Source organism: Lacerta agilis, chromosome 4 (genome assembly GCF_009819535.1).
Source record: "Lacerta agilis isolate rLacAgi1 chromosome 4, rLacAgi1.pri, whole genome shotgun sequence".
Classification (NCBI taxonomy): Eukaryota; Metazoa; Chordata; class Lepidosauria; order Squamata; family Lacertidae; genus Lacerta; species Lacerta agilis.
This window is the reverse complement of record NC_046315.1, coordinates 29,667,052-29,677,997: the sequence shown is the minus strand read 5'-3', so window position 1 is coordinate 29,677,997 and position 10,946 is coordinate 29,667,052. Positions and strand designations below refer to the sequence as shown.

Sequence of the window (10,946 nt, the reverse complement as noted above, 5' to 3'; positions counted from 1 at the left end):
TATACATTCCATTTGAAAGCTACCATGATGAATTCAGTTGGAGAACAGGAGAAGGCTAAGGATCAGCTCCTCCAAACTGGGATCACAAAAAAAGAAGTTGAGGCAAAAATCTGCTGGGGAAGACTTTGCTCATGTCCTTGCTCCCCTGCGTTCACATCCAAGCTAATGTTTGAACTCATGTACACAGCAAGTCATTATCTACAGCATGATGAGCTTATGTACACAGGGGCTGCCCCCTTTGCATGCTTTTGAGAGAGAGACACGCACACAGATACACTCATGCCTGCCCGTCTGTGAACACACACACACTTGTGAGAGAAAGCAAGGCCTGTTAAGAACAAGAGGGCAGATGATTAATGTTGGTATGTTTCCACATAATCAAAACATTGTGGGTTTAAGGTACAAAGGAAAACATGGGAGAGCTTAATAGTGGAAGCAGAAAACAAAGGACCACATGGAGTTTCTTCATGGGACACCAGTATGCTACAGAAATTTGCATCACTGTTTGCCGGAAATCTGAAAATGTTAAGTATCAGTTTAAGAAATGAGCATGCCAATCAAAATGTTGTCACTATCAACACCAAAGCAAAGGCCATCTCTTTCCAGGAAGGAAGGAAGGAAGGAAGGAAGGAAGGAAGGAAGGAAATGATATGAGGGAATGGAGAGAATAACAATAATTTCATTGTTGATATTTCTTTTTTACAGCATCTTGGCATCCTTGGCAGGATCCAGTCTCCATAGAGTGATCCATCTAGGCTTCCTTACTCCTGGGTGGTCAGTGACTTGACAGTTTGTTGGAATAAATGTTGCTGAATCTTCTTCACTGAAATTTTCCCCCTTTGTTGCGGTACACACATAAAATTGTGAAAGAAACTGTCCTTTCCCCCGTTCTCTCTCTCTCTCTCTCTTTCTCTCTCTCTTGCTCTGTCTCCTGTATGACACATATTTTTGTTTTGCTTTGTGTGTTGTTCTTGTTGTTGCTGGGTTTTTAATATTTTTTTCCTTTTTTTTAAAATTCGGATGTTATTAACATTTGCTGAGTAGGCAGAGCACGGAAGCTGCCAAGAGCCACAGTGGTACGGCCAGACACATTGATCCATTGCCTGCTATCCCTGTACCAGGTCCTATGGGACGAGAGAAAGAAGACAAAAAAATAGGGGGTGGGGGATTACATACAAACTATACACAAAGAGAAATACAAAGGAAAAGCCATACTCTTTAGCAGATAAGGTCCGTCTCCCCTGCCCCTGTATTTTTTGTGTCTCCTGCCAGGAGAAATCAGAATGGGAGTAGTTAAAATAAAAGTATGGCAGCACCATGTTTTAATGTGTTGATCTTATTATTTATTATTGTTTATTAAATTTGAGGTCACTTTAACTTACCCAAGGCAACCCAAAAATGCCTTATAACCAATTCCAGAGATGAGTAGATATACGAAGGAGAGAGAAATGCCGTTGGGTGGAATTTGACATGACAAATATTCCATTTGCATATACATTGTTGCTTGCCAGACAGAACAACCCCACTCTTCTTCCCACACATACTGTTCCAGGGGTTCTCAGACCAATTGGGAGAACTGCATTAAAAAAAATGGAAGTCCTTGCGCAGGGCTTCTGCCGATAGGACTTGTTAAGTGAATCCTGTCCATTATTTCCTTTTGGAGCCCAACCCCTCAATATTTTGAATTCAGATTTGTATCCACATATATACAGTGGGAGCTCTGTTTTCGAATGTAATCAGTTCCAGAAGACCATTCGAGTTGTTTGTCAATGAAGACGTTTGAAAACCGAGGTACCACTGTCCACACACACACACACACACACACACTATGAATGGCCTGCCTGGCAAGGATTTTAGGAGAAGGACAACCATATGTTGCTTTGTAAAGCATAAGGCTATCTATCTAATCTACCTACCTACCATCTATCTATCTATCTATCTATCTATCTATCTATCTATCTATCTATCTATCTCTATCATATATGCCAAATATGTACCATGCAAGATGATAGACACAAGCTAGTTACTTTGAGATGGGAGGGCAAACCTCAGAATCATCTGTTTGTACTCAGTCAGTGTTGTGTGACAGCTACTAAGAAATCCTTCAAATCCCCATATGTCATGGATGGTGTAGTTCAGGGCCTGATCTTAGATCCAGAGCACAGGGAAGTAGGGGGTCATTGCAGTATGTAGGATGCAAGCTGTTCAAAGGATTTATAGATTTTTTATTTATATATTTATGATTTATATATTTTCCTCATATAAGTTTCATTATCATGCGAATTAATGTTCATCCACACTTCATCTTGTCTTGTGGTTAGAAAGCACAGCTCTGATCAGTTTGCCGCACAGCTTTCTCCTGGAAAACACACTCTTTGCCGTGGAATTGGAACAAACAGCAATCCGCCTCCAGCATCACACTGAGTTGAAGAAGGTGGAGTTGGGATTGATATCTGTTTTTTGCTGGTAACTGACTGTTTCTCCCACTAAGGAATGGATCACAAGCTACTGGGAAAGTTATCAGCCACCCTTTAAGGACTGGTCCCCATTTCCTGTCAGAAAGTCATGTGGGGGGCAGAGGGAGAGACTGAGCAGTGGCTCTCTCTTTGAGCTTTTGTTCCCTCCTTGCTTCCTTGGGATGCAGTGTGGTCCACCTGTTTGCTCTCCCTGTGTGTAGTGGCCCTTGAATGCCAGGACTCGTTATAATTCTGCACATTGATGACCGTCTGCTTACAGCCAGACGCTGGCTCCTCCGGGGCTGATTCATCACAGCACTCTAATCAATAAAACATGGAACCAATCAGCAAATGCCTTCAATCCCAGGGGAGGCTGCGTAATTATTTATCTGGTAATCGGGAGGGGGAATTATTTCAATGTAACGTTTATGCTCCTGCAGTGCAAGTCCTATGGGAAGGAGCAACAGGAATGCCAGCAAAGCTTTGATTTTTACAAGGGTGGGGGAAATGGAAGGCGTTCACTGCCGCAACAACAAATAATGCAGAATCACAACAGGAATAATAACTGCTAACACGATGGACGTCCTTTCATTCAGCTTCCCATTTGCTACTCTCCTGCCTGGAATGATCTCTAGGCAGAGATTCTGTTTGGTATTCCCTGTAGTGGCAGCTCTGTACACCCTCCAATATATGCCTGTGAATCAGTCGACGTTACATTTTGCATTATATAAATACAATAGAATCCTTTGCTCCAACCTGAACCTCAGCTATTCTGAAGAATCCTCTCTAGCTTATCTCTTGCTAGCTAGAGAAATGTGGGGCCAAACAAATGCTCTATGAAGTGCTCTTCCCCAGTCTAGCTTCCAAGGCTGTATGCAGGAAGCCCTGCTCAGAAAAAAACGGATATTTGTTATTGATTAAGTATTTGGGTGGAGGAGCAGAGGACTGAATGAAATCCACTCCTGCCCCCTCCTCACAAAACAGCTACTCAGTAAGATTGCTGATAAACTCACAAGGATAGGAGCACTGTCTTACCTGCTGTACACATATACATTTGGATCAAAACCATAGTTATGTGAATTCTACTACAGATAATTCTACTGTTGGACAGGGAATGCTGCTACACCTTGACAACAGTGACAACTCAACACAGCAAATTACCCCACTCCCTCTTTCCCCAGGAGAGGATGACTGAAAAAATGCAAGGCCATTGCACTGCCTTCTAATTAGCTACCAGGCTAAGGTCAAGAAGCTGGTTTTGGTGCATAAGGCCCTATACAGTTTGGGACTAGGATACGTAAAATATTGTCTCATTCCTTATATACCTAATTGATGTCTGAGTTCTGCAGGTGAGGCCCTCCTACAGATATAATCTTATCAGGAGGTCTATTCTACACAAGGTAGGAATTGGACTTCTGGTATTGTAGAGAGATCACAGACTCAGAAAAGGGTTTTTTCAGGCATGACATTCAAAGACACATGTTTTAGGGAACCGCGTAAGACCACAGACCTGAAAAGAAACATTTTTTGGAGGTGGAGTCTTATCCCAAAATCGTGCTAGAGGAAGTAACCCCCAATGGCTGCTGAGCTTTCAAAGGAAAAAAAATGGCATGTCCCATTTTTTCTGGGGCAGTTGACGGGTATGCTAGTATTTGTTGTGTGGTGGGTATTGTATGGTGTCATCAGGCCTCGAATTAACATTATTAATAATATAGTATTTGCTGAATAGCAGACTGTTTGTATGCACATTTAAATTTCAATAGCCATCATAGAACTCAGTGGGGTATACAAGGTGTTTCTAGGAGGTCTCCCATACAGACACTGACCAAGCCCAAACATGCTGAGCTTTGGCAATGTGCCCTTAGACTATGGGATCAACACAATTCTGTTTACAGTGCTATTGTGAGAATAGGATGCTGGACTAGACAGGCCTTTGGCCTGATCCTGCAGGGATCTTTCTATATGCTTCGTCCATTTTGGCATCTTCAACAAAATATGGTATCAAAGATCCTATGAATCAGAAATGCCTTGAGATGATTTTACAGTGTAAATTGGTTAATGTATTATCCTATACAGTGGTGCCCCGCTAGACGAATGCCTCGCTAGACGAAAAACTCGCTAGACGAACGGCATTCGTCTAGCGGAAGCTGCCCCGCAAGACGAAAAAGTCTATGGGGCTGCTTCGCAAGACGAAAAATTTTCGTCTTTTTTTTTCGTTTAGCGGAGCGCGGCTGTCATTGCCGCTTTGCTAGACGAAAAACCCGCTAGACGAAAATTTTCGCAAGACGAATTATTTCCGTCTAGCGGGGCACCACTGTACTAGCATTTGAATATATTTTTTTCTGACACAGCTGCTTAGTATATCTTTTCTTCCATCTTCATGTGGAGAGTGAGGGCCTCCACACTCTGCTCAGGGACGGGGCAAACTAAATTTTCTTCTGATGCGGTGATCTTTTATGCTAAGGTAATTTCACTCAGATAGATCCCCCATGTGACCATGAGATGCTAAAGTCACAGCAGCAGCAGCAGTTGGTGGGACAGTGCAGGTTCTCCAAACACAGAGCATCGCTGCTAGTTCCTCAGAGTGGGAGGCGATGGGGAGCTCAGAGTGGTGCTGCATGGCCGTAGAGCCTATCCAACATTCCTGCCACCATGCCTGCAGTGTACCCCCATTGCACTAAGTTCCCAGTGTCTCACTGCTCCCCATCTCAAGCACCATTAGTAACATTCAGTGTTTGGAACTCAGCTGAGCGATGCTGCCAAACCCTTGCCGCTACACGGACCACTTCTGAGTCATCGGAGGCAAGCACGACCACTTCTGAATTATACACGTAAACTGGTGATGAATAGGATAGTGCTGCAGGTTATTATACTTCCCTCCCCCACAAGTAAGCACGTAACAACCAATTCCCTCGTAGTGTGCTTAAGTAGCCCCTTCCTGCATTCAAAATGATACAAGCAGGCTCTGAATTCTTGGACCTACCTGTCCTGCAAGACTAAAACGGCATGAAACAATTTTCAAACAGTATATATTGCAAGTGTACACATGCTGAGATTATTAACATTATTCCGACATTATTAAGCATGCCACCAACTGAGCCGGCATACTTAAGATAAACATTGGGGAACCTATCTGGATATTCAAGAAACATACAAAATGTATAGAATGGATATTCTCTCTCTCTCTGACTGCTCACTTTCTTTAAGTACACTTTTGCTTTCCTGGCTTATTGGAGCTAGTACTGAGTCAAGAAGATTTAGGGAATTTCCACGGGCAGAACTGTGGACTTGACATGAGTTATAAGTGCAACCTCCCCCCCCCCCAGCATCCACATGGCATCATCCTCATCAAAATATTATCTCATTCTCTCCAAACCCCCTATTTAATCTGGAGTTATTGTTTCTGTGTTGTTGTTTTTTTAATTTACCAGATTTTTGTTTGGAAATGGTACATCTGGATTAAATGGGAAAATAATATGGAGTGTTATTTTGATGCGGAATACATCAATTGGGTACTGTACTTACAAAACCTGCATACCTGAGCAGCACGAAACTCCCATCTGCACTATATCTTTAAAGCAGTATTATACTACGTTAAACGTTCATGGCTTCTGCCAAAGAATCCTAGTTTGTTAGGGAGACCCCTATTCCCTTCACAGAACTACATTTCCCAGAGTTCCCTTGTAAGAGGGCTTGATTGCTAAACTCCCCTGGGAATATATAATGCAGATGGGGCCTAGGTCTACGGTAAGCTGCCCTAGCAGTCAGTCATCATTCCAGTGGTCTAATAATTAACCCAAATCTGATTTAAGCCCTACTTTACCATAAAATATTACGAGAAATCAAGCTATTAGTTTTCAATTATAAGTCTTCCACACTCACACAGCTTTAGCCCTGAACCCATAGCTCTTGTACTTAACATGAGTCATATCTTCTCGAAGGAGAAACAGCATAAAGCTTAAGAAACTGCCAGGGGGAAACAAAAAGCAACAGCATGAAATACAGTTTCTATAGGAGCAGCATGAATCAGTGTCCCAGAATGGATGCATGAATAGTTCTGTGAGGCTTCTTAGAAATTATGTAAGCATCTGTTCAATTTTCCTTCAATAGCCATCTCTGGTTCAAACAGAATTTTAAAATAAGAAACACAACTCCAATGCAAACTACCCAGGACAGATCCTACCATCCTGCAAGTCTTTGTTATCTTATACTGTAATGCAGTTATGGCAATGCTACCACACATAGTAGTGTAGTGTGTGTGGGGGGGGGGTAACAAAAGCCTGTCCCCTCCTAACAAGAGCCTGCCCACCCAGCAAAACTCCTGGCTATGCCATGCATGCTTTTATCAGCAAAATGTTGACTGGTGTTTTCTTCTTTATGCCGTTAGAACTCTTGATCAAAACAGGGGAGGAAGTGAGTGAGAGGGGAAGAGAGGGGGAAGCACTGACAGATGATTTTGTAGCCTTTGGTGCCACCTGCTGCATTCTATCTCTCACTACAACATGGCTAATAAATATAGTGAGAAAAGCCCTTTGAGCAAGACTGGAAAATGTTTGTTGCATTTTAAAGAAACTATCTGTTGCTATGGGGCAGCATTTGCCTTTTCTAGAATTGTAATGTGAGCAAGTTTTGGGCAAACTAATTCCCTGTCCTCTGATCCTTTACAAACCTTGACATAGCCAAATGCTCACAGCCAAATGGTCAATTTAATTCTTGCTAATTCATTTCAAACCCAAAGACACAGCATGCCAAATTTCCCTGCTCTGTAATGGCAACATGCTGCTGTTTCCTTACAAACCTGCCCAGTCGTAAAGTTTTTCAAACCTAACAATTCACAATTCACATTTCAAGCATTGTTTGAATTGTTGTTTTTAATTTTTTACCACTGAGAATTTTATTTGATTGATGAAATGTGAATGGAAAGGGAGAAAGGGCTTCAAATAGCTTAGCATTCTTAATTTCAAGAATACTCCGTTGTAAGGTAAAGAGATGTAGATCTTAGCAAACAGTAAGGAACTTGCAGGTTAATAAAAAGTAGGTGGAATACGCTGTGTAGAGAGGTTGTGGAATTAGTAAATGGAAAATCACTAGGGGCATATACGAGACAAGATTCAGTTCTGATCCCACTTTGGCACTTCAGAAAGTGAGATGATTCAGCTTGGACTGCTTTGGAGGAAACTCACTATGTATTGGATTCAAATCAAAACGTCTCAAAATACGATGCTTTGCGTAGTCTCATTGCAATAATGGGGAGAGCAACAAACAGGCACAATATTTTAATGATGATTCAATGAAAATTGTAGGCACAGGTGTCCCTATGGATGATGCCAAACTAATTTCAGACAAATAGGTGCTGGGCTTGTGTGCGCGCACACACATTTGCATGTACACATGCAAGTAGCCTTTACATGTTGAGTTTTGTTTTTTGTTTTTAAAAAGTATCATTGCATATAATATTTTGGTTTTTGAAATCAGACCGAATTTGCAGACATAACTCCCTACCAATATACAGACAGATGGGTGCAGATATTTTTTAAAAATGCAATGTGAGTTTTTAAAGTTTGGGAGACAAAGATTCACTTACCCCTTGGGATTCGGGGTGGGTGGGATTTGTATAAATTGGCCCATGTTGTAGCCATGTTTCTAGGTACGTAACCGGGGAAAAAATCAGATGGATAGGTGTAGAGGTTAGAGTGTGCAGGCATTTTTAGGCGTTTTGTTTTTTCATTATTTGCTTGTTTGATACCTTTTGGGTGAAAATCAACCAATGTGTCCCATCAGTGTAAGAATTTCTACCTGCATAACAGGACGTCCCCTACTCTTTCCCCTCTGTGAATTCTCTGTAGCCTCCCCAAATCTCTCCAGGGGGTTGTGGGAACCCTTCTAACAGATTCAGAAGGTGTGTAGCAGGAGGAGCAGGGAAGAACATCCCATTGCACATATCATATGTAACATTAGGTGTGGTGCAGCTCAAGATGTGACTGCCAAGGAACAACTGAGAGCCTTAAGGTGTATTGTTTCTGGGCAAGTGAGGCTGGAATCAGCTGCTCTGCAGAGTTCCCAATCAGGAACACTGTACTTCAGTCAATTCCTGTCCAAAGTAGGGATTGCCCTAAGCACCAATCAGCTGGTTGGAAGCCTGAGGTGGAAAACTTCCTTTATCCATATGGTTTGTTTTCAGCTGATTCGTGATGGCAGCAAACTCCATTTCCTTTGCCTGCAAACCATGAAGGCAAAAAAATTGCTTACCATGGTGACTGATCCCACTGGTCAGAGTGGTCTGTGGTGGTTGGGAAAGGTCAGGATCTAGCCTGCTGGCCAGTTCCAGTTCCCAACCCCTGCTTTAGCAGGAAAGTGGTGCTCTGCCCTTCACTCTACCAGGTGGCCAGTATGTAAGTGCTGGGTGAGTTTGACTTACATTCTGGGAATTCAATGGAACTTCACATACCTGGTTGGGGAGCTGGTGCCAACAGCCACCCAAAGAACAGGCAGCAGTAGGACACCAGGCATCTCCCAGCCATTCCTGGTGCTGCCTATCAAGCCATTCTTGGATGCCCTAATCACTGCAACTTTCTCTGTTGCCACAGACACACAGGTACAAAGTTCAGTAAGAAGATATCAGTACTCCTACAATCATTTCAAAAAGCATTGTAATTGGAAATAAGTAGAGACATGTTAAAGTTATTCCCTTTAGGTTAAAAAAAAACCCACCAAAACCTTATACTCTCCTCACTTACATTGCTGGCATTTGTGCTCCTTCAAATTGTTCCTGAAGCTTCAGGGAGAGACTGATTTGCTTTGGACACCCTTGAAGGACACTGTCTTTGGATAAGTCACACCCCTCTCTGAAGACTCCAATTTGGAATTCAGGGTTCATCCAAAGCAAATGCAAAACTTATCTTGCTACATAATAGAATTGGAAGGATGTCATCATGCTGCAGTTTGCATGGCTGCCAACAGGTGGTTGAGGAAACTGTAGCATGACAACAGAATAGCAGGTGGGCGGCCCAGGTAGGCAGGTAAGGAAGTGGGAAGGCAGCTCAGCCAAGCAACAGAGGAGCAGGTAGGATAAACTGGGGTAGCTCTCTAGCAACCATTATGGCTGCCAGTACATACCTCACACTGATGCCATAATTTCGGCCTCAGTGATATAGGAGGTCGGGGAGGAGAGAAGTATCAGCAGAACAGAACAGTTGTTGAGCTGCCCCAGTCTGTCCTGTCTATTCTTCTGTGGCTTGTCTGGGCTATGGTTTGGCTAAACTGGAAGGGGAAGGGTATAGCTTGGCTGAGCTTGTAGGTGAGTGAGACCGAGGGTGTGGGGGGGGGGAACGAGGTGGATGAAGGGAGACAGATGGGACATCAAGGTGGAAAGGATCAGCATGGAATGAGCTTTGCAAACTTTCTTGTGTTCGTATTACTGCTGTGGCAGGCAGGCAGGAGGTAAACAAAGGGGGAAGTCTTCCTTCTCTCTCTTCAGGTGGGGAGAATAAAGGGGAGGAAAAAAGCTTATTTTTCTACTTTGTGTGTGCCCTCCCTGCTGCCCCGAGAAGAGAGAGAATGAAGTCTGCAATTAAAAATGCATACTTTCTCTCTCTTTGTGCAGCAATGGCAGTTGCGAGTTGGGGAGAGAGATTCAGTCTCCCCTCTCGCCCACTGCCAGTGGTTACAGTGAAATTCAAATGAATGGATAACAAAATGGAATCAATTTTAATGAGCAAACAGCACAATGAAGGACGGTTTAAATCATTATTACATGCCCCTAATACGAATCACACATTCTCAATTTTCATTTGCCTGCAGAAACAGGTATATTCTATTCCAAATACAGCCTGTTTCACCATTTGTGTTATGAAAAGCTTGCATGTTTTGTATGTTGTTACAAAAGGGTTCCTGTCTGGTGTAGTGGCAAATTCACTTTTTAAAAATGTTTCTTGACACTGGAAGTCTGGCAAAGGCAAGAAAAAGGATCCCGAAGTGAGAATTGAGCTCAGCGCTACCAGGAAGAAGTTATGAATCTCCTGGGGCAATGGAGTGTTGATTAGCAAATCTGTAGGTGGTAATACTACCTACTCTAAACACAATATCACACTTCGCATGCAGTAGGAAAGGTTCTGTTTTAAAAAGAAATAGGGGCTGGAATCCATGAGAAGTGTTAGTAATTAGGTGTATAAATCTGATTTATATTTACTTACATGTGGCAGGGTAAGGGTGCATTTACATGATATTCAGAGAGGTTGGTTCTTTCTTAAAAAAACAAACAAACAGAGCTTTGCTAAAAAGTACACATTGCTTCAAGCTCTCTGATTTTCACTGCTTTTGCAAAAGCGGGTGTTGCCTGCCATCTAGTGGCACACCAGCATTTGGTCTCTGTACTTTAGCAAGAATCTACTCTTTTGCCACAAGGTGGAGAATTGGCACAAGTAAGGAACTGGCAAGCATTTAAGAACTGATCTGTTAATAGTTCAGCAGTTAAAGAGCAGCAGATCTCTT

General features: G+C 42.6%; 1 protein-coding gene across 2 annotated transcripts in view; it reads right to left on the bottom strand.

Annotated features, from left to right (window-relative positions):
* Positions 1–659: 659 nt before the first annotated feature.
* Positions 660–10,946, bottom strand: part of LSAMP (limbic system associated membrane protein) — a 1,400,662-nt gene continuing 1,390,375 nt past the window's right edge. For both annotated transcript variants that reach the window (XM_033146538.1, XM_033146539.1), the window contains one exon: positions 660–1,124. In XM_033146538.1, coding sequence (XP_033002429.1) covers positions 1,027–1,124 — 98 coding nt within the window. In that variant the 3' untranslated portion in view covers positions 660–1,026. The remainder of the gene's footprint in view (positions 1,125–10,946) is intronic.